The sequence below is a fragment of the Halictus rubicundus genome, chromosome 7 (genome assembly GCF_050948215.1).
Source record: "Halictus rubicundus isolate RS-2024b chromosome 7, iyHalRubi1_principal, whole genome shotgun sequence".
Taxonomy (NCBI): Eukaryota; Metazoa; Arthropoda; class Insecta; order Hymenoptera; family Halictidae; genus Halictus; species Halictus rubicundus.
The window spans coordinates 5,210,161-5,234,871 of NC_135155.1; the positions used below are offsets into that span (position 1 = coordinate 5,210,161).

General features: G+C 36.6%; 3 protein-coding genes across 3 annotated transcripts in view; 2 read left to right on the top strand and 1 right to left on the bottom strand.

Moving 5' to 3' along the window:
• The first annotated feature begins 359 nt into the window (after window positions 1–359).
• On the top strand, window positions 360–876 carry LOC143355881 (cytochrome c oxidase assembly protein COX19). Its single transcript, XM_076791052.1, has one exon. It carries the CDS (start codon window positions 494–496, stop codon window positions 746–748), a length of 255 nt encoding a protein of 84 aa, XP_076647167.1. The 5' UTR covers window positions 360–493; the 3' UTR covers window positions 749–876.
• A 108-nt stretch (window positions 877–984) lies between these two features.
• Ppcdc (phosphopantothenoylcysteine decarboxylase) lies at window positions 985–4,092 on the top strand. Its single transcript, XM_076791051.1, has 2 exons — window positions 985–1,783; window positions 3,528–4,092. Exons 1-2 carry the CDS (start codon window positions 1,358–1,360, stop codon window positions 3,696–3,698), a joined length of 597 nt encoding a protein of 198 aa, XP_076647166.1. The 5' UTR covers window positions 985–1,357; the 3' UTR covers window positions 3,699–4,092.
• Window positions 4,093–4,618: 526 nt separating this feature from the next.
• The window catches only part of Mmp2 (Matrix metalloproteinase 2), a 179,888-nt gene continuing 159,795 nt past the window's right edge, over window positions 4,619–24,711 (bottom strand). The window contains exons 8-12 of the mRNA XM_076790608.1: window positions 22,217–22,375; window positions 6,979–7,403; window positions 5,685–5,983; window positions 5,154–5,257; window positions 4,619–5,056 (exon numbers count right to left, since the gene is read on the bottom strand). Of these exons, the coding sequence (XP_076646723.1) occupies window positions 4,815–5,056; window positions 5,154–5,257; window positions 5,685–5,983; window positions 6,979–7,403; window positions 22,217–22,375 (1,229 nt within the window). The 3' untranslated portion in view covers window positions 4,619–4,814. The remainder of the gene's footprint in view (window positions 5,057–5,153; window positions 5,258–5,684; window positions 5,984–6,978; window positions 7,404–22,216; window positions 22,376–24,711) is intronic.

Below are 24,711 nucleotides of genomic sequence, written 5' to 3' on the forward strand. Positions count from 1 at the left end.
AAAGTTTTATTTTACTGATGGCAAAATCGTAGCGCATGCGCGAAAAAAACCCGTCCAATATCCCATCACTGCCGCTATAGACGCGCTCTGATTGGTGCGTATTTTTTGTTAATAACTCGAAAACAAAATGTTTCGGCGCGAATTGGCAAAGGGAAAAGGTGCTCAGAATCACCTCATTCTTTTTCCAACACTCTTTCTGGGATATCCTGTATATGCGTTTGCATAATCAAAAGTCAAGTGGGCCAATACTTTTGTTCCTAACTGTATACATACGTATATACAGACTATATGCCTTGAGGTGCTCTTTCAAATTATCGTTGTGTGTGTGTGTGTGTGTGTGTGGCGCTACCATCTCTGCATTCTGTAATAATGGCGTTAAAGTATTTCGTGTGAGATTTGTGGGAGGTCTGCGTAGAAGAGAATTGCAGTTCAATTTGTTTTTTGTTTTTACATATAATTGATTGTTCTGCATGAACGGCGCGGCGGGGTAGTGATGACCACATACACGTTTTCGCAGAAGTCGTTTACTCCCGTTCCACCAGAGAAGGGTAGTTTTCCTCTTGATCATGAGGGTTTCTGCAAAGTGCTCATGCTCAAATATATGCGTTGTCTGTACGAGAATAAGAACGAAAATACGTTGTGCAGAGGCATAGCAAAGGAATATCTTGGTTGTCGTATGGATAATGAATTGATGGCACAGGAAGACTGGTCCACTCTCGGATACGCTGACCAGGTCAAGGAGACATAACGGCAGTGATTAATTACTAATCGATTCTCTTATCGAAGTTTTTGTCTATCGACCAGCATTTATGAACTTTATGTCATCTCATTTTTGTTAGTCAATTGGAGAAAACGGATCCATGGGTTTCTGAAGTACATGTAAAATTCTCAGATAGTAGTATATATGCATATATGTGCTTGTACCAAAATATTGGCCAGCAATGCGTTAACGTCTTTGAAAAAGCGAATTTCGTTTAATATATAGTCACATTAAAGTGACAAATAATACAGTGCAGTGAAGAACCTCCAAAGCGATTTACTCAGTATTTAAGACTGCCTGTTACTTAGAGACATTAGCATGTTTGTCGGATAGATTTAAGAACATAAATCGTTGTTTGAATTTAGAGCTCCATTACGCATGTAGTTCTGTGTTGATTCAGCTAATCAAAGTATTTTAAATCAGGCGGCCTAAGATATTATAAAATACTTTTTGTCGTGTTCGGATGGACCAGGCCTATTCCATATTGTTTATTGATATTGTTAATATCATAGAAATACGGTTTATATAGTGGACAAAAAGAAAAAGAATAGTAAACAACAAACCACTAGGAGGAAAATTAAAAAGAAACCTTTTAAAATGGCAAGCAACACTAGAAAGAGAGTTCTGCTTGGTTGTACCGGTAGTGTAGCCACAATTAAACTGCCACAATTAATAGACAGATTACGACAAAACAATTTGGAAATAAGAGTAGTAGTTACAGAGAAGGCAAAGCATTTTTTAAAAGAGGCAGAATTGTCACCTGGGGTTCAAGTTTTATCGGATACTGTAGAATGGGCTGCCTGGCAAGATAGAGGCGATCCAGTGTTGCATATCGACTTAGTTAAATGGGCCGATTTATTCTTAATCGCTCCATTAGATGCTAATACACTTGGCAAAATAGCTAGCGGTATATGTGATAATATCTTGACCTGTGTCGCACGTGCCTGGAATCCTAAAAAGCCATTGGTGTTTTGTCCTGCTATGAATACAAAGATGTGGGAACATCCTGTTACTGCCCCACAGGTACGAACTATTACTAAAGTAATATTGTTACTAATGTATTACAGTTTTCTTTCGCTATAAGTCGATGGCTCGGAACTGCTTTTGACCTATTATGAATGAGGATACATATACAGCTTCACTTTGTTCCTGAGTGGGCTGGTAATGAATAGGGAGAATGTGCTCGAGGCTTGAATGTAGCAGCAAATTATAAAGTGGTTGGCTGAGCAGCAATATCCTTCATTGGGAAAGGATAGAAAATGGATAGGGGACAAAGATTTTCTTGTTGGGAAGGAAACATTGTCATCTTATTTTGAAAGAAAACTGTAGATGCTAGTAGTATATTGTAATATTGTCATTGTTAGATCATAAATGTTTTACGTTACATCATAACTTACAGTTTTCTACCAAATTATTATTTTAGGAATATAAAATTGCGAATGCTCACAAGAAGAAATCTCTAGTAGCATTGACATCATTTTAGTGACCCTTTACACTGTAGAATTTTAAACACTACAGCCATTAATACATGATTTTAAGGGCAAACAATTAACATGGTTTGAAACACTCAACATTCAAGAAACACAAAATTTGGTAATCAATTGTGTATAGAAATATAAAATAGATTCCTAAGTTAGAGTAACAATGCTAAGTTACAATGTAGTTGGTAATATGTACATTGTCTACTCATTATCACTCTTAGCCCAAGTTTATCTTTTGTTGAGATTTATTCTGGTAATATATTTTTGTATTATTATCAGCAGTCTTTTTCTAACACAATTCTTTTACTATTTATGTTAGAAATTTAAGTAATCAATTTGTTTTATTTTTATTTATAGTATATGAACTTGTATACTAAATTCGTAAGACGAATATGTTCCTTATAACTTATAATTAAAAGTTGGTTATTTCATAAAGTAAAGAAGGCTAATTAAGAAAGGCAGTGATATTCAGAAGAAGGAAATAAAAGTTTGAATCTGCAAAAACAGTTTCTTTCTATGTCCAGACATGATATTAGTTATGTTCTATTCTGTTTGGAGATCTCAAAGCACATAGAATAAATGTTTATGAATTATCAAAGATTTGCCTTTAAAACCATGTATTATTATCTTTATTTAATATTTCGTGAATTTGTTGACAATAAGAATTCATGCCATTTCAACGTTTAAATTACATTATTAAACAAATTTTAATCTTTTCTCACATTTAGCGAGAAACCATTACAAATTTTTGAGTGTTTAATGCGAATCTGAAAATTCGATTTTCTCCATTATATTCCAATCTTGAGAAATTCAGTTTTGAAACATGGTTTAACTATGAAAGTTAGGTAAATATTTCTTACAGAAAACATTCTGTAGTTGATGGCGTACTTAATGTCTCTGTTCATGTAGTTGTAGTATTATTTGCCTATAGTTTTAGTACCAAAGTTACTTAGCTGTAAACTTACTAATTATGCATTCCAAAGTTTCATCAGGATAAACAGAATTGTGGAACAATGCAAAACTTCACCCTTAATTGTCTACAGGGAGCTTAACACATCTTTACTTTTATTCTTTACACCTTAGAAGCAAATGTTTAAATCAATTCAGTTTGGATATTCAAATATGTAGTAGTTTAAAACTTTGAATAAATATAGCCAAATTATTATCGATTTAAGAAATTTCATGAAATCTCTGTGACGCTACCTTGACGATTGAGGGTCTAAATTTAAAGTTTATTATCTTGCAGCATCTCTTATCTAAATGATTTTGCATGTTTCTGTTTGTAGATAGCTTTACTTAAGTCCTGGGGATATAAGGAGGTCACTTGCATTTCTAAAACACTTATGTGTGGTGATACCGGAATGGGTGGAATGGCAGAGGTGGACACTATTGTTCAAACTACATTGAGATTGCTTAACCCTTGGGACCCATACTCGCCACCAGATCTACGTCTCTAGCATCAGGAGAAAGAAACAAAATGTTCAACGAACCGTTATTATCGTACAGATTAAATGTGAAATATTTTATGGAGGAACTGAGGTATAGAGAGTCGATAATGTGTAAATTACGATGAAATTCCAAATAGTTTATGCTCACAGTCGAGTTCAAGTCCAACGACAAGTTTCCACTTGTGCAATTACGCTTCTCTGAATACACTGTGGCCGCGGTAATTTTGTTGCTCAATTGAGATGTTTTTTGGAATATCTGCACCAAAGGGAGTAGACAAAACAGAATCTATATGTCGAAGCGAAATGTAAAAATTGTAAAGAGATTCTGTTCACATATCGTTTCGAAGTCGATGAATCAAATAAAACTGTACATGTTTTTGTTAAATATATGGGTTAAATAATATCCGATGGTGTTTCTCTTCTAAACCAGTTACTCTAATCATCCTAATTTAACACGTGCACTGTCATCATTTATTTTTACCGATATCTTGTCTTCATAGTCGCAGCGTTTTGTTGAATGTAATGCGTTCTTGTATAAAATATGAAAAAGATCATGCTTACGTGTTACGTGACGCCAATAGCGAACGTGTTAGGAAGTAAAAATCACATTTTTAAACATAAGAGAATAAAAGTAATTATATTAGGCAACCGAGAAAGTTTGTGCCGCTTTTAGATTTCGTCATTACTAAATATTATTTCATTAAACTTGACAACAATTTACAAACCATTTTTTCCATACAAAAGCAAAATTTTTTCATGAAAGACAGTATACAAAAGTTATTATATCTATTCATTAAAGAGATGCGAACTTTTTCGGTGGCTCAATATTATAGAAAATAAGTGGAAAGTACTTGTGAGTGTTTTATTCTCCAGGAGATATAAAGTTTTGGTTAAGAGAAAGAATTGGAGAGTCGGCGTGGGTCGTGGTTTATTATTAAAATTCTTTATTAAAATTACTTAAAAATTATCTTATTAAAATTATTTAAAAATAATCTTATTAAAATTCATTTAATTATACATTATCGGTATAAGGGAAGTGCATTAAAATTCAGTCGCGTGCAGACTGGAGCGCGTACTGCCTGTACGCGCTCGCGTTTGTACGCGGCTTTACATAAATATCACAGTTTATAAATATTTGCTAAACAATATGCTAAGAAATAACGCGAGAGAAAGTGTTGGCAGTGTTGGCGCGTCACTCGAGGCCATGATCTTCGATTTCCTTGGATAACTTTCGACGTCGTTCGTTTCTAATTCTCGTGGGCAACCCATCCAGAAGGGTGCAGACGGTTTTGGCTTTTCATGTGCGACTTTCATCCTTAAATCATCGAATTCCCAGAAACCTTTTCCTTTGAAGAAGTACGTTTTGCCTAAGGAAAAAGAAACAAAACAAGTATTATATTCGTCTATTATTTAATTAATTTTTTTAATCGAACGAAAGTTTGTTTGTTTTGAAAAATTGCTTACCATTCTTCCACTGGAATACAGCATCGATATCGCTTCCGACACCAGCGAATTTACTCATGTTTCTTGGATAATCCAGTTCTACAAATTTCACAGATTCGTCGAACCTGTGCAAATGAAATTATAATTATAAAGTAGAACGAATGGAAAGAATATTGGTTTAGGAATGATAATAATTAGCCTGCGGATGTTCATGCAAAATAAAAATTGTTTTCGTTAATTGCCCAGGAACCATACAGGAGTTTATTTATCTCCTTTACAATCTTACTAACAGTAAGCTGTAAACAACGTGTTGATACTCTCAAATTCTTTTAATCTTTCTCCTGTTTGAAATAACACCCACCAAATCCGCAGTCTAAGAATAATTTAATTTGCATTTAAATTTAATTCTGAGGGGACTATAATAGTGCTGTAAAGTATTATTCTTGTTTGATATTTGCAATCGCGTATGATTACAATAATGAATTTTATTTGTAATTATTACTTCTTTAGTAAACTTTAACTGAATTTTTAGGATGATCCCAGATTTAATACCTCCAATACATAGATCCATTGAAGAAGTAAGTTTTCTGATTGTATCCCCAAATCATCGCGCCATCGATTTTCTCTAATGATGGAGGAAGTCCCAGTGAAGTCAATGGTCTCGGATATCCAGGCTCCAGATTATTGGCGTTGAAAACGTAATAGTTTCTCCCGATGAAAAACACTATCTTCTTCTCTGGGTTCTCGTAAACTGCGTCCACGTGGTCGATTTCTTCAGGTAAATTGAACAAACGTGTGATTTCCGCTGGGTAGCCTTCGTATAATCCGTGATCACCGATCCTCCAGAGATACTAAAAACATGTTATAAAATAATAATAAAATTATTTTCAGTATCGCCGTTCAGTCATATTCTTATGTGAAGAGCAACGTAGTTTTGTTTCTGAAGATAAAAATATTATCGTTGTCTGAATTGCCGTTGCTTTAAACGTAAGAAACAGAATTTTTATTTTATTAAAATTGAAATATTTGAAAAATCGTGCTAAAAGTGATGAGTGGTCTGAAAAGTGACTTTTTCTTAGCAAAAATTAAAAATATCGATGCATTCTCAAGAAACATGTCATTAATGTAACTAACATATATGAAATAAAAAATGCAGTTCTAGTACTTCTGGCATCTGTTTCTTAAAATTCGCATAACTTCAAAAGTGGCGGGTAGTTGCACTTAAAAAAGGAATTTGCTTTTCATAATTGTCTAAGCTTTCTCAAAAACCCTTCTCAAAGATTAAGCTGGCATAAATATTGCCTATATAATATTAATAAATCGAGAAAGAGGAACAACATTTTTTCGTTTGACCTATTAAAGATCCGTTGAGTTTCGTAGGTACACGCAGGAAGTAGAATAGGTTGATAATGATCAGACGCTTCCTATCTACCAGCACGCGCATTCGCTGTACTTTCAAACTCGATTTTCTCGAAAACGAAGCTTCGTATGAAAATTGTTAAACCAAATATTTTTCTAATTTTCCAATGTAGAATCCTATCCTGCATATAAAATATTCATTCAAACCTGTTATTTCATGCTCTATACTGAATTCTTAGAATAATTGGTGAATATCTGAATTGTGTCTTGACAGTCTTATCCTCGCGCACATAATTATCTAAAATGGCTAATATTTTGGATTCTGAAGCTTCGAAGGGTTATCAAAAATATTTTCAAAATCTGAAACTTGAAAAATTCCGGAAAAAATTGAATTAAGATTAATTAAAATTTCATTTCGTCCAGGCAAACCGGGTTTCCGGTCCATGGTGGAGAATGGAGAATGGACCACACGTAACACAAAACTCACCCTGCCTTTAAACACGAAGGTTTCCCTGCGAATAATGCTGATCGCGTCATAGCTTGTGTCACATTTATCCGGCACGTCGTCCCTCGGTGTTGGTGTCCATCGATACCTTGGCCTTTGCGTGTTCGTTGTGGTCCTCATGGTTGTGGTGGTGGTGGTGGTGGTCGTTGTTGTGTGATGCCTGTGAGGTTTGTGAGGTCTCTGAGGTCGATCCTCGGGCCTTTCCGTTCTATAATCCGGCTTTTGGGGGTAGCGATCAGGGCGGCGAGGTCGGTCGTCGCTCGGGTAGTGATTCGGCCTTGTCGGTCTTGTTCTCCATGGTCTGTAGGTCGTGCCAACGCTTGTCGTTGTTGTTCGCGGTGTTGTAGGACGTTCCGGAGGTGGTGGACCACCTGGTAGATTGGCCCATAGTTTCTCCTCGGGAGCGCCTGGAACACGATCATGCGTTCTTCATTAATCCTAGTTACTCAAGACTAGATCTACAAATTATTCATTCTTATAACTAGACTGCAGATTTTACGCATTTATCACAAAAATCAATATGTATGTCAAATTCAAAATTCTGTCTTAATTAAAAATGTGCATCTTAATTATGATATATACAATAAAACAAAAAAGTGAAATTATAAATTGATGATAACATGAGACACCGCTATTACCGACGCAGAGGATGCAAATGCACAACCAAAATACACTCGCGCCGGAAAGTATGTTGACACCTTTTTGATAACTTTTTTAAAATTGGTCCAAATGACTTGAATCTGTTTTAGATGTTAGATCGACTAGTTTGCTAGAGAATGACTCAACAAATGTTTTTTTTTATATTGCAATTGGTTGGAATGATAAATAAATTAAGAAATTATGTTTTTTCAACTTTTTCATCTGATCTTATGACGATAATTTAAAAAATGCGTTTTGTAGATATCGATAACTTATATGCATACTGAAAATTTCATAAAAATCGGTCAATGTTGCAATGAGTTACAAACGTTTCAAGGACGAAAATCTGCGACTTTCACTCTCATCTTGAAAAGTTAAAAAATCATAATTTTTTCATTTCTTTATCATTCCAACCAATTGCAATCTTAAAAGATGTTTGTTTAGTCATTCTCTAGCAAACTAGTTGGTCTAAAATCTAGAAAAGATTCAAGTCATTTGGACCAATTTTAAAAAAGTTATTCCGCTTGAAAAGCTGTCAACATACTTTCCGGCGCGACTGTCGGTTTGTCAATAGCACAAAGCCCAAAATCGTTATTTTCAGATATAGGGGAGTTAGGTAGTTGCATTCATTGCAATTTTTAAATTGATGAAAATTTTAATTTATTTGTTTTTATTGTTGTGACTTCTGCCTTTGGTATTTTTCCAAAAATCCACCACTGGTTAAATACTGTCCGGCGTTAGGCGACCTTCCCCCAGGTAAACGCTGAAATCCTGAAATGGATTTTTCCGCCTGAACCGTGGAAAAAAAAAGAAAAGAAACGGTTTCACCGCGACAACTCTCGCGGTAAGTAGAAACGACACAAGTGAGAAGTCAGAGGGGCAGTAAACGTTATGCATAATACATCGCGGGGTGCAAAGTATACATTATGCGCAACCCCGTTATCTGCATTATTGCATTATTCAGGAACGTCGTGTGTCCCAGAATCGAATGGTAATTAATATTCGCTGGAAACCCACCAATTAGCCGGTTCCGCAGCCAGCTGGAACCGGAAGGGAAAGAGGAAGAGACAGGTCAGAAGAACGGATAAACAGAAGGGCGCATACTAGATACTGCGGGAGGGGTAGGAGGGGGAGGAGGGGAGGCGACTGCCCGGTCTAATCTCGTCCCTTAACCGCCGCGGCGCAATTAGAATGACGATTCTCGATAATTGCCAGTATCGTCGTCCTTGAATTTCGAGGAGCGGTTTTACCCACGCCGACGCCGACGCCGACGCCGACGCCGACGCCGACGCCGGAGATACTCGTTTAAGGAGAATCGTTCAAAGTAATTACCGCAATCACGACAAGCAGATTATGGAGTATCTCACGGCGACGTTTCGACAGCCCCCGACGACCGGGGTCGTTGCCACGGTCATTCTGTGAATCATTACTTAATTGCAGTCGATCGAATGTCCAGCGGTCGCCATTCTTTCACACTGTTTTTTACATTACTAAATTTCTTTGTGCAACGATTTCTCTATATATGTCGCCAAGGCTTGGATGATAAACGTCGCGGAATTATCCCCACTACAGGCCCAAGTTCGAGAGACCTCGGTCGCCGAGGTGTGTAAACATAACACGAGTATGTCTCCTGGACGATACACGACGCTGGCAAGACCCGTGTTGTTGACATATATCGAGAATTCACTGTATTTAATAAATTACTGAACATGTCAGTATCGTACGAGTAAATTGCAACATTTTCGTATCTATAACATGAAAAAAATATATATACATAGAAGGAAAATATTCTAGGTCGGAAGAAATGTTTCGTTTTGGAGTTAAAATAGCTTCGAGTGCAAATTATTAACATATATTAGGTCGTTGCATATGAAATGACCGATTTCAGAATACTACTATTATCATCTACAGGTATATTATACAGGATGTCTATTACTCGCAGCAAAAAATGTTTCGGAGGAAATTTGAATTATTTGTTATTAGTTTTTTCGTGAGCGGACGTCTGGAGGTCATCGTATCGTGCTGCGTTTGACTAGGGAATTTGCAAACATTGCTGGCGCATTATCACAGTTCCGCCGACGGAAAGAAACAGATATGAAATAAATAATTTGTTCGGAACGTAACAGTAGATTTATTAAAAAAATTCAGGAATGTAAATGCATCATTCCATTATCGAAATTACTAAAGAAAGTACGAAATTGTTACTCGATTGCTATTTCTCGTAAATAATTTAGAAAATCTGTATAATGTTCGGCGAGTCGAAATGCAAGTGAAGAAATACTGATTCTTTCGCATATATTAATCTCTTCAGGTCCAGCAAGCACGAGACCGTCTATCTCGAAGCTGCTTCACTTTGATCGTGTTATTATCCGATGTTCACACCTAAGTACTTCGTGTCGTTTCCCTAGCCCAATGGCGGGGTACGCGAATGACAGAGTGACTTCCAATTAAGTGACACTCTCCGCGATGCTAATGCATTTTTAACATAGCTGCCGACTCGGCAGATCGAAGGCGGAAGTCTGACGAGGGGGCGTAAAATAGTCGATTTGAAAAATTTCAACGTTACTTTGCTCGCGATCAAATTTTCCGTTTCGAAACCATCGTCGATTTAAACATCGAAACTCTTTGCAATGAGTTTTTGGAGATGTTCGAATTTGCAACAATTCTGAGGAAAAACGAGTCCTCAGTTTTCTCAAATGATTTCCAAAATGAGTTCAGGCTTATGGTTGTACTATTCGTTCTTACGAAATGATCATAATCTAAATATTCACAAATTACGAGAATCGGAGTTTAAGTACTTTTTGGATGCACTGTGGAAATGATTTTTTGTTAAAATTGTTATTGAAGAATTTGTAAAAATAACAATACCGTTATCTGTAAAAATATTAGGTATTACGTCTAGTAATTCTTCAGGAATAGAAAATTATTTATATAAAAAACGTCTTGTCTTATTGCTTGGGACTTGAGGGGTGAAGTGGTAGAGAATTCATACTTTCTGCAGAAATTGCAAGAGGTAGAGAAAAGGGTAGAAGTTATGTGCTTAGCCATCTCCGGACTCATCAATAATTGCAGCTCCTTCGACACCGCTGGGGAGTGATATTCTTTTTCCACGGACTCCGAATGGATTTTTCCCGCCGTAGAAACGCAAATACGTACGGCGATTCCAGAAGCGGGGCAACGTTTTTCTTCGCGCAATTTGCATCAACATGACGAGCACGGAGTTTGCTGTCGGCTAAGAAACTGCTATCAAGGTAGTTGAGAAAGAACGATGGAAATTGCATCGTTCAGAAGACAAGCCAGGGAAACGGAATTTTGCCTAACTGTTTCGGCGCGAACACACACGCGAGGCTGTGCCTTGAATAAATACGCCGCGTCGCGCCGATCGAAAGTTTAAATGGATTCGGGTCGATAGCACTTTTCGATAAGCGTAAGAGAATCAAATTCAATTCCTATCGACGAAAGAAACGCACGCGTACCGAAATTTTGGGAACTCGTATTTTGGAACATATGCGCCGTCCAAAAGTTGTGTATTATACTGGCAGAAATTATTCGATCAGATCGAGTGTCTACTACTGTAATTACATTCATATTTTAACGATAATAGTAAACGCACTGAAAAGAAAATACTAATATAACAATTAATAGGTTTCTCTTTGCCACAATATAATAATTTAATCACCCATTTAGTTTCTAATCAGCTAAATGGTTTTTTTGTAACACTAGATTTACGAAGCACTAAAAGTGACTATTTTGCATTTATGTATAAAAATAACAAGAATGTGCTCCCCACATTTTTAATCGATACTTTAAAAATAATATAAAATATACCCAAAGAAATAAATTTGCTAAATAATTTCTCACGTATGCATCCTCATGTAAACCTAGTGTCAAATAAACAAAACCTTGACAAATAATGGAGCATCGTTGTTATTTAACTAATGTCGTTTAACAACATCAAGTGTGGACATTACAAAAAGCAGTAGAAAATTTGTTAATACTCTGTGAAAGGTGTCTAAATATGAATTTCTAATCGAAATTTTTCAACATTCTGTCAATTGAATAAAAACAAATTGATTCACGACAACGAAATTTATGGTATTCAATTTGAATTCGTTCGGTGTTCATTTTTATTACATTAATCATCCGGCCGTGTGGTTCGCAGATAGCCATCATGAATCAGCGGTTATCGCGCGATCAGATTCTTTGGAGTTGTTTGTTTCAACTTCCAGCGCTTTCTTATCTCGCGAGAAATTTCGCGTGGTCCACAAACGAGATCTTTGTGTTTCAGTTTATGTACTAGCCACCACGTGCCGGGGTCCTTAAAGTTTCAGCGATAGGAAAAACGTTGAGCGCGCGGCGGAGTTGGAAGGAGAACCGAGGAAAGCCGTGTCGGGAAAGGAAGAACGTAAAACGCGATAGAAAAAAGGAAAAAGGAAAACAGAGATATAAACACGGAAGCACCCACACAGGAACGCGGCACCGGTAAAACTCGAGTGGAAGTTTCGATTAAACAGGACGCCGTCGTGCGAGAAAGAATATTTCGGGAAGAAGACTTTGGTTGGTCCTGCAAGAAAGACTAATCGGAATGATGCGTAATTAAAACATACGCGCTCTGAATATTTATAAACTACAATCACGAACAACATTTTTTAACGTTTTCTTCTGGAGAAGGTAGGATAAGGTAGAGCGACCACGTTACCGACAAAAATAGGCGAAAAATGGTTTTACGTGCCTCAACTTTTCGTCCTTACATACAGGGTGGTCCACGCAACTTGCACACCTATATAACTTTCAAAGGATGCGTTTCACGAAAAAGTTTTGTATACAGAAGTTGCATGGTCTGAAGGGGTACACAATTTAGTGTATTTATTTTTTTTACAGGTGGAAGTATTTCGGAGATTTGAAGGTCGACTTTGTTTTTTTAAATGAAAAAGTATTGACCTTCATTAGCCCTAAACCTAATAATTAACGAATAATTTCACTTTATTTCCTGAAAATTTTCTTACAAAGAAAAAAAAAATCATTTAATTTTCTTTTTATTTTTCTAACCTGATATTACGCGAAGAAAATTTTCAGGTAATAAAGTGAAATTACTCGTTAATTATTAGGTTGGCCCTTAAGTACACGTGACTTTGGACAAGAATTACAGTGATTTCTCTATATATGTCGCAAGTACCTGGCTGATAAACGTCGCGAAACTATCCCACATGCGGACACATGCGCGACAGAGACGAAACGCGTCACGTGACCGGGCCGTGGGGGGTAGCGCGGTGGAAGGGGAAATTAGAGTGGGGATTCAAGGTCTTGATCTGGGAACACTGGTCACATGCGCGGCAGAGTGGGGGAGTAACGAGGATAAAATGACACAAGCTACAAGCAAGGATAAAATGATATCTATACAATTATTTTATTTAACGACGATTAACCCCTTGAGATGTGCTGTTAAATCACACAGATAAATATTTATTTACACAACGCGTAATGACGTGTGATCGTCACACATATGTGACACTGGTAGTAAACTTTTTTTACTGTTTTTATCATACATATATATTATTGTTACATACGAAGTTATTTTGATTATAATTACGTACGTTATTATAATGCACTTTTATTTTGTTTCCTGAATAAATTAAATATTTGTTATTAAAGTGGTGGCCATTTCTAACAGATAACAGACAACACTGTTATCTCAGGAAAATAATAATTGAAATGGTAATTATTAGTTGAATAGTAGTTTGTTAAATTTCAATTTTTTGATAGATAAAACTTATTCCGTTAATTAAAGCTGTTGGTTAACTCCAGATTTTGCCTTTGCCGCTATCTGTATAATTGGACAAATGTTTCGGTGTTTAGGTTAGTTGCCGTTCAATCATTAATCTTGTAATTTGCCTGCGTCCGTTATTTGAATTGTGAAATGTTATTTATTCGTCGGACGATCGTCGCCTGTCGCTGCATAAATATTATACTGTTCAATTTGTACCTTTAATTTTAATCAAACATTTAATCTTGTAATCCGTTCGCGCCGTTTATTTTCGTTGTGAAAATCTAGGTCAATGTTTATTTACTTCTGCAAATTGTAATTGGACTGTTTTTCGGTCAACGAGTTCCGTTATGTGAAAAAACTTGTGTTCCAATTCGCAAACTGCCTTTGTCATTTTCAACGAGTTCGAATTTCAAAGTGTACAGTTTTTATTTAACAGTATACAAATTTCATTAATTAAAATGCAAATTTATTTCAAGCAATTAAAATGTAAAATTGATCGACGCAAGTATGTTAATAAAATGCAATGAAGTTTTGTAATTTATTTGTAACTTGAGAAATCTTTGGAAACGAATACTCGATATTTGTTTCCGCAAATTCATTTTTAAAAAGTTTTGGTTTTCAAAAACATCGATTGTTCGCTTGTCATGTGGACAACCATAGTCAATTAGTACATATGGTTTCACCAGAGAAATCAAATACATTAAAAAATGTATTTTCATATAACAAACGATGCATGGAACAATTAATAGCTTTTTCATTAACGTTCTTGACAAATGTAGTTGACAGGCGTTGAGTGATTTTGTTTTATAATAACAATAGATTGTTTTCAATCACTATGTTTTCCATCACTATTCTTGCGCAATATTTGAGAAATCAAGTAACAGAATTAACGGAAATTGAGAGTTACGGTATTGTAAACGGATGTATAAACAATTCATATTTATTCATTGATACCTCAATTATCCTATTGCACAATTAATAAGTTGTATTTATTTATATTGTTGCATTAGGATTGGTGAGAGTAAAGAAATTAATAATAAATTAAATAATTGAATCATAAATTAATAATACAAAAAAAAAAAAGAAAGGGTATATGTGGTGCAAAGCGATCATTAATTCTTTTAAATGTCTTTCACACGTCACATAATAAACTAATCCTTCTAATTTTTTACAAATCACGAATCGTTTGATCCAAAGTCAAAAGAGAGATTTTCTTGTCGAGTGTTTCCGAATATTAACTCACTGTAAATGTCTAGCGAAAACAGATTAAAGTCTTCCGAATATTGCTGTGTACTCGTGTACTCGTTATGACGTATTGAGCCGAATTAATTAAAACGATCACAAACTGTGAGGAACTGGGTTACTCGACGGATCGTTATTTAAAATTAAAATTTTTTAGTTCTTCATGAGAGAAAAGTGTGGCTTCATTGAACTGGAAGCGTTTTACATTTGCGAGATAACGCTCTAAAAAATTCGTAACGTAATTTATTCAAAGTAGGTTATTTCGAACTGGGTCGACCAATAAAAATTCTACTTACGAGCGTCTGTAAAACTATCGCTTAATATGCTAAATCAACGTTTGTTGAAAATCTGTATCGAAGAATGTGTCATAAATAGATTGCGGATTTTATTTATTATCGACCAAAAAAGGGTAGATCGATTGCAAAATAGTAAAAATATTTACAGAATTTAAAAATACTGTACTACTATTTTCAAATCATTAAAATTATTTATTAAAGTTATGTTTACACTCCTTTGCGTCCGAAGCCTCTTCGGGTCCCATAACGGGGTATACCCCGCGGTAGTGGGGATACTTCCGCAACGTTTATCATCCAGGCCTTGGCGACATATTAGGGGGACCCATAAGTAATCAATTATTTTGAAGTCTAAAACAAACTTTGTAGTAAATTCAAATTTTTACTTCTTAATTTATTATATGATCTCCATCGTTATCAAGGACAGTTTGCCAAATTTCCAGCAAATTTTCAATCCCCCTCTTATAGAAATCCAGGGTTCGTCAAGCAAATTATGACTCAAGGTGCCTCCTTGCATCTTCTACAGAAGTGAATGTTTTATTTCTTAAATAATACTCCAGCGATCTAAAAAGATGATAGTCACAGGGAGCAATATCCGGTGAGTACGGGGGTGCGGTCAAACTTCCCATTGCAATTCTTTCATTTTTTTCTGAGTGAGTTTCGCTGTATGGCGCCGGCCATTGTCAATTTGCAGTATTACACCTTTTCTGTGGACTAAAGATGCCCTCTTTTTCAATAGTTCTGAATACAGCCGTTGTAATTGCTGACAATACAACTCACCAGTAACTGTTTCTCCAGGTTTCAACAACTCAAAGTGAATTATGCCGCGACAGTCCCGTCAAATGCACAGTAACACCTTTTTAAATGATAAGCTAGGTTTAGGGGTTGATTTGCAGAAAGCCATTGCTTAGAACGCTTTATGTTATCATAAAAAATCCATTTTTCATCTCCGGTACCGATTCTGCTAAGAAATGGATCTTTACAAAATTTAGATAGCAATGAAGTGCAAATTGATCGACGAATATTCTTGTTGGTCTCAGATAATTGATGCGGTACCCATATTCCGTGCCTATATGCCTTTCCCATTTCATGTAGGTGACTTTGTATAGTTGACCATGTAGACCCAAGGCTTCTCGATAATTCTTGTATACTTAATTTTGGATCAGCTTCCACTTGAGATTTTAGGGTGTCATTATCAAATTCAACTGGTCGTCCACTTCGAGGCCTGTCAGAGAGATCATAATCACCAGCAGCAAACCTTCTGAACCAACGTTGACACTTGTTGACCTTCAATACATCTCCATAAACATCGCAAATTTTCGTTGTTGTTACCGTTGCATTAAATCCCGCATGAAAATGAAAAAGTATGCAATGACGAATATGATCCTCGGAAGGTACAGATGCCGCCATTTTATTGCAGGGTTGTAAAAAAAATGGTAACTTTTAGAATATTTTGAACACAGGCTGCTTCACCGAAAACTGTAAAAGAATACGTGTTTCCTCTTCAACGATCGGTGCAGAACTAAAGGCAAAACAAATTCTTTGCACAATAATTGATTACTTATGGCTACCCCTAATATATGAAGAAATCGTGTATACTGTTACAAGGGTAATATAACCAATGAGTTCTATATATTATTATGCCTATTGCATAATTAGTGGTACACTTACAATAATTGAATCACCCTGTAGATATTAGTGGCAAAAGACATTGTTTTCCGATAAACACGTGGACTTCGCGCGACGCGGCGTGAATCGTCTTATTTTCTCTAACGATTGAACATTTCTTTTCAATGTGTAACGCACATGTGACGCGCGAAGAAGAGATCAATGCAGTGGGATTCATAAAATATGAACGGCATCTGGAAGGTATCAGTGGAGATGAAATTTCGCAGATACCGAGCTAAGCACAGTCGCCCTGTCAGATAAGGACGAAAGGTTGGTAAGCCGCAAAAAGGAAACATGAAAATATTCGCCGAGCACCAGAAATTCTTGTTTGCGTGGAGAATGTGTATCAGATATCGAGAAGAAGCTGAATGGGCGGAAGAAACGAAGAGGAAATGTTTCATGACGTTGTCATAATCGAAAAGAAAATCTAAAAATATTCACCCAGAAACAGACATCCTTGTCAGTTAAAAAATTTTGTTAGTTAAGTATTCAAAATTAAAAAAAAATTTCTTTGTCAAAAATTGTTCTCTCATTCTTCGTTGACTATACTGAACGAAAAATGATGCAGTTCGTTTAATTTCTATGCTCCGTTCAGCTTGGTTTATTAGTCGTATAAAGCTTGAATCGCATTGCACTTGTTTCATGTTGGCTCGATCGTTTTAATCCGCGTTCGTACGTTACGGAAAATATTTGAAAATGCTACGTTGAGGGAAATATTTGTGGATTTGTCACGGGAGGAATTTTTGCTGCAGGGTACAGCATAATTGCCGCGTATTTTGCAGTTAGATGCAAACGTTTACATAATATCATTGTTTGCAACACTCAACTGGGACGCTTACACGCAAACACAAAACTGTGTAACGAAGTTAAATGGAAACGGGACGAGCGGTAGCTTAATAGTAAACAAATATCAGCTTTTCAACTTTGACTGTACGTTTCAATTACGAGATTTGCACAAAGGGATATAACTCTGATTATTAAGTGAATAAATGGCGACTGAGCCCTTTGCATTGTATACGCGAAACCTTTTTAATTCCCATTCGAAATTCCCTAATAGTTGATCAAACAAATTTTCCATTATTTTAATCTATTATAAAACAATATAAAAAATAATTTGTATAAAGATTTCTGGAATGCCTTTGTGGTATGCACAGTGAGCTTAATAGAAATTTTTAAAAAATTTCGGGCAGAAGCTTCCGCAGAATTTCGTTTTTTCTCATGTTGCTTTTAACGTAATGAAACCACGAACGTAGGAAATAAAATTTTATTTTACAGTAGTTTCTTTATTGTAGAAATGCAGAGGACAATAATCCAATCTAATAATATACCTTGACCAGTAGGTAGATCTCATTATGCAAGAAAATTTCTAATTTCTCAGTCTAATTGTAAGTAGTGCTGTAGAATTTTGTAAAGAAATATATAATTATGCTATATTATATTATATTATTAGAATTTTATATAATATCCATTTAAGAAATTAACTATATGAGTAATATGAACATGGTACTTGTAAGGGCATGGAAAAGGTAAAAAAAGTAGCGATTTTTTATTTTTTTAACTATGTACCCCCACTTTGAAAAATCTGAAAAAATTGTATGTTAACAACCATAACGCGATGCTAAAACTGTAAAAATATAAACGTAGTATCCAGTAACTTCTACAAGAAATCGGCATTTCAAAATTTATTTTATTTTTTAAAATTCGGTTTCGAAGCTAAAAATTCTGAAAAAATTCATCAACGTGCATTATAATAGCAGAAACATGCCTGATTTTTTCAGAATTTTCACTTCATGAGGATAAGAGAAATGACGGAAAAACCTGATTTTCTTCGTCACCCCATTACTCCCCCCCCCCGTTTCGACATATGGGGTTGAAAATGGGTAGAAAGTATTTTCTTTGGATAAGTTATCGAATGGCATATTGCAAATTCAATTTGGTTTGGGGGGCACTTTTGACCTGCTTATCCGGCAGCACCCTTTGTTTCTTTGGGTATTATGATAAAAATCGCTAAATATGACACATTCTTGTTGTTTCAATGTAACGTAAAAAAGTGACTGGTAATGCTCCGTAAGCCTAGTTATTGTTATGCATCGGACATTTCATATGCAACGAGTGCGCGTGGCACGCAGAAAATCCGCGCGCGGCGGTCGCCGTGTCAATGATGCGGACGAAAAGGGAAAAGGGAAATGAAAGTGAGTAAAGGAAAGCCGGCGGGGAACGAAGAGCAAAAGGAGAAAATCACGTGGACGAATATAATCGGGGTTGGGGGTTCTGGGGATGCAGGGGGACGAAAGGAAAACAAAGTAGCCTGCGCGGGGGTGGGTTGAGGGGGGGGGGAGCACGCCCGGGCAAAATGAGTCGAGGGCAAAGCGAAGAGATAGAGCCAATGGCGGCGCAAAAACAGAGGGGAGTTGGCGGAACGTTGGACGCGCGTGTGCGATTCTTTGGGATCTGCGAGGCTTTTTCGGAACGCTAAATCATTCGAATATACGGGTCGACATCCTGCTGGAAGCAAAGGGAAGGGCGGTCTCCCGTGTCTGTATATTTTATTCACGTTCCATTTCGCCCTGTTGTTATACTAACCGCGCGGTGACGTCTTCCTGCGCCGCCGCCCGCCGCCGCGATTATCCTACGAAATTGTTTTTCCGATTTATCGTGAAATTCGTCGGCCGGTCATATATTTTTCAAACTTCAATTACCCGCGGCGGGCGCGTTCGTGCTGTCAGATTTGCGTGCAAAGCGACCCACGTTTCTGCCTCCTCTGCCACGCGAAACCGTCGAGAAAACCAATCGTTCCGCCGACACGATCTTACTAATTCAATTGCACCGGCAACTTTGTACGGACACCCCAAAGGAACGCCGTCACGCGTCTGTGTACAGGGTGTTTTCGAAATCGCGATACAATGGCGGCAGGTGTTTATTTTATTACCCCTGGCAGAAAGTATTCGATCAAAATCGCGAATACGATTGTTGAACGAATTATTTGAGCGTATATTAACACGTTAACTGCCATGTCAGACACATATGACTAAGAGTGATCTTTCACTAGGTTTAGACATTCATTTTTATTGTGACATATACAGAGAAACCGAATTTTATTAAGATCTTTAGAATTCAAAAGGGTTCAAACAGCATCCCCTATAATATTGGATTGTCCGGAAAGTTCGTGCCGCTTTTCTATAGGTGGCATTAAGATAGGTCTGAATATTTCAGAATGATTGAAAACAAATGGTATGTGTACATAGACTAAAAAGGGTGATCTTTCAGGCATTTTTAGAAAAAAGTTTGAATAGGATGCATTCATTTTTGTTCGTTTTATACGCTCATAAATATGAAAGAAAACTTTTCTTCCAAAAGATGTTAGAGCATGGTTGGGATGTGCTACCCTATTAACCAGACATTACACTCTCAGATTTTCATCTGTTTAGGTCAATACAAAATTCCCATAATGACAAAAACTTTAACTCTTTGGTCGACATAAAAAATCATATTTGAAAGTGTTTCGCCGAAAAACGCAAGTTGCGTGAAAGATGGAGAAAGATTATGGAACAAAAGGGCACTTATAATAATTCAATAAATGTATATCGAAATATAAATGTACTGCGTTTGAGTTTCCCTTAAAAATCGGCACGAACTTTCGAGACAACCCAATACATTTAAAATTTCTAGTTTCGCGTTCATTAAACTGCTCTGATTTTGTAAGAATCTCTGGGAATGATATTTGGCAGTTAACGTGTTCACACTAGAACTACCGCTAAAGCAACTGGTTCTAAGCGCTAAATGCAACTGGCAGACGTTGGCTTATAATAACAACAAAATCGCATTTGTTCAGATTTCGTATTCATAGTTTTGTTTAAATATCTACTTCGATAGAGAAGTTTATTAAAAAATGTTCTCATGGAAACATATATTTATAATTTCACTATTTCTAAAAGAACAAATTAGGTGGAAGTCATTTTGACTCACCAGGCAGTTCTCGTGTTAAATACGAAAAATAGTATTGTACATACAGGGTGAGTTAACTGTACCGTCTAAATTTATTTGCCGATTATTTGTCCAAAAAAATGTTCCTAATATATGTGTATGTTGTTTGGTACCAAGTGGAACAATTTAATAATCAATTTTTTGATATTTTTGTTTTTTATCGAGACACGAAGGTGATCCTGAATTTTTTTATTACGATGTGTAATACATTGACCGCGTGAATTCATATTAAAAAAAATCCTTAAATTGGAAGACACATTTTTTATGAAAAAACAAACACATTCATTTTTATACCAATATTTTCTTTATACAGGGTGTTCGCGGTAAATTGGACCAGCGTGTTTCTCGTAAAGAGTATTAAAAAAAAAATGGAAGAGGAAGAATTTACAATATATCTTACCGACAACACGGTCACTTATTTCAATTTTTTATATTTACATTATTTTTCGAGAAACAAAAGTGACCTTCAGTTCTTTAAATGGAATACTATATATTTTTTAATGATATATGAAAGCGTAGGTTAACAATAAGTCGAATTCACAAATATATAACACAATGACTTCCAAGGTCATGCAAGGTTAGAAACAAGAGAAACTTCAGTTTGGTTTCACAATGTAGTATGAGATTGTACGAGTGATTTTGTTAATGTCTGTTTTACTATCCTGAAAAATCTAAAAATTGGATTCAGTTTATAATTATTCTTAGCACTGTACAACCCATACAGTATCGCTGTTCGACAAATTTTTGACCTTCAGCGCATGTTTCTAACACAGTGCTGGACAAAATATTTGATTTCAAAATACTTTGGGTGCACTATATATAGGGTGTCTCAGGACGGGTGGTACAACGTTGCGTGAGTTTCTATTTTCAAAACTAACCAAAAAACACGAATAATATTTTTCCAATTGATGCTTCAATTTCGAGAAGACTGAGCTTGAAAATTACACATTTTGATGAAACTTATTGTTAGTACGAACACAAGGTTTCATTCTTTGTCTCGAAGTACCACGAAAACTTAATAAATGGACCGTTTATTTTGAAAGTGGTGTAAGCCATTTTTTTTTTTTAATGAGATATTACATAATTTGTACATTTGTATTTTTTTTTATCAACAAAAAATGGAGTTGCACCAAAAACATAAAAAATTTATTAAATGGACCGTTTATTTTGAAAGTGGTGTAAGTCCATTAAAAAAAATGAGATATCACATAATTTGTATATTTGAATTTTTTTATCAACAGAAAATGGAGTTGCACCATAAACATAAAAAACTTATTAAATGGACCGTTTATTTTGGAAGTGGTGTAAGTCCATTAAAAAAAATGAAATGTCACATAATTTGTACATTTATATTTTTTTTTATCAACAAAAAATGGACTTGCACCACGTTCAAAATAAACGGTCCAAAGGTTCTGCCCGAAGAATTCAATGGAGAAAAAATGATGATACTTGTGCTTCCATAATGGCCGATAAAGCGATTGTAAAATGTCTGTAGATGGTCCGCAAGAGGGTAGGAAGCGCGACAGGAGGGTGGTATGAATTATCTCTCGTGTCAGTGCGCGCGAACGCGCGGGGTGTTGTAATAACTACTTTCGAACGTAATTATCAGACATGTAAAGTCACTCACCATACATCTGCTGAATCCCGTGTCTGTCGTCCTCCGGCAGCTCGTAATTAGAGCTCAATCCTTGGTACCACGGGTACATAAGTGCTCCAGGAACCGAGCTGTGCGCCAGGCCGAGAGAGTGGCCAAATTCATGCGCGGCCACCGCGAAAAGGCTGGTCCCTGAAAGCGAAAAGAAACGTTCGAGATCCGGCGTCTTAGCCATCTTCCTCCTACCCCGGCCACATTCATTCTTGGCCTCCTCTCCCACTCGCGTTTTCATTCGCGTGATCCGGCTCTCCTTCCGGGATTCTTTCTCAAGAATGAAAGGAGTTTCAGTAAATACGTTGGACCAGACTGAGGATCTTCCTCGGCCTGAAAGGGGAAAATAGAAGGCGCGAAAGGAAGGACGACGTCGAGACCCCTTCAGAACCCGAGGCTGCTCGAGTTGCCGCTCGAGTCGCCACTCTACCGTACATTCAATGCTCCGCGGTTATTCTACGAATTATTAATGAGTTTACCGAGACACATAGCGCACTACAAACGCCAACCGCTTCTTCTTGCAACAGAAACGGCCCAAGCAACAACTGCCAATTTTAACACTAAGTTCACGGGAGCCGCCAAAATGACGGGTTCTAATATTTTTAATTTACGATCATTGAGATTGTGAAGACCCATCTACGTGGAATTACTCAACAAATTAATTTCTTTAGATATATGTTATTTAAAAATGGCTAAAAACTTATTTTTATAAACTAATGTAAAATACTCACTTTTAGTGCTCTGTGATAGGAGTAGATTAAGTTATGTATTTTATTGTATGTCTATTATCTCACTCCCTCTTTCTTTTCTGATTAATTCAGTTTTGTGTTTATTCTTAGTTTATTTGTAAGTTTATATTTATTTTTATGTTTTTAAGTTAAGATGTACGTATAGATTAAGTAGATGTAAGCGGTAGAAATAAGAGTTAGAAAAATAAGATAATTTTTAAGATAGAAGTAAGGTTAGGGTAAGAGCGACGCGAGAAAGGAAGGGTGAGGATAGATGAATTGTAACTTTGAGGGGAACAAAACAAAGTACTGCTACTACTAGTGCTCCCCGTTAACCTAATGTTAATCACCCCTTGACAGGAACTGGTTCTTGCAAAAATCTTTGACACACTTTTATCTTATAATCACCGGTCAATATGACCGGTCCCAGATTTTTTATTTTGCAGTTACTGAAATTCTAAAGATGCTTTCGTAGGAAATGATTAAATAGATATATTTAGTATAGCAGGTATTGTGATACGAACCGCATAGAATCCAAATAAATTCAATTTCGTAATTTTTATAAGGCAACAGGAAAATTGCGATAGGACCTACGAAGTACAGTGAATTCCCGATATATGTCAACAACACAGGTCTTTCCAGCGTCCTGTATCGTCCAGGAGACATGCCTGAGTTATGTTTACACTCCTCGGCGTCCGAGGTCTCTTGGGCTTTGGGGCCTCTTGCGGGTATACCCCGCGGTAGTGGGGATAGTTCCGCGACGTTTATCATACAGGTGTCGCCGACATATATGGAAAAATCACTGTATAAGTTTCGCAATTGAAGGGAGTAAGACCAGAGAAAAATCGAAACTGAAAAAATAAGGAGCACTCTATTGTGCACCGTCAGACGTCAGTCGGTGTCGAAGTCATTCGTAGGGAGGCCTAACGTGGGGCATCATCATCGACGGGATCTTCCGGGGAAGTTTCCTCGTTACGAACTTTCGCCGCCGCGATACTTTGGAATTTCGACGTTAACAGCAGCCGGCTGCAATATACCGGAGTCAAGTGCTCTTAATCAAAAGCCCGCTCGAGGACGAGCACGAAAATAAGTGGAACGAATTACGGTTGTCCTCGAATGGCACTTCAGATTGCCCCGACTCGATATCCGGGGAAGTTCTTTGCAAACTTACAAGACGCCCGATACTTTTCGCAGTTGAAGAGTCTTGTGTCTCGCGATTATTCCCCGTGGTTTCTCACTGATAGCGAGCAGGTAGCTCTGTAAACGTTTCACGACAACGATTCGTGTCTAGATTCGTGAATAAATTTTTCACAAGTAGCGTGCACATCTCTGACACATATATCGAAGCATTACCATACCTCCGTGTGGTATCGTACAGTTTCCATGATTTTTCTCCAAAGGAAGCGATACGAGAACTGTATCCTGAACTGTATCTATTTCGGTTTTGTCATACTACAAATCTGGTATGTAAAAAATGTTCTAATTAATTTTTATTATTCAGCAACGGCTGAGACACTGACGGGCGGCCTTGTAAAAAATTCAACTGTTGACCCATTTTTAAATTTTTTGCGGAATGCTACTTCTAATTGGATTTTCTCTGACGCTGATCTTTTTTAATTAATTTTAGCACGTTCCTTTCCTTTTTAAGGAACATTTTTTACAGTAAAAGTCCTTTTGTGTTCGTTTGTTTTTTTAACGATAATAATGGTACGGAGAGTTTTTCAGATCAATGGCAGAAGTTAATAAATG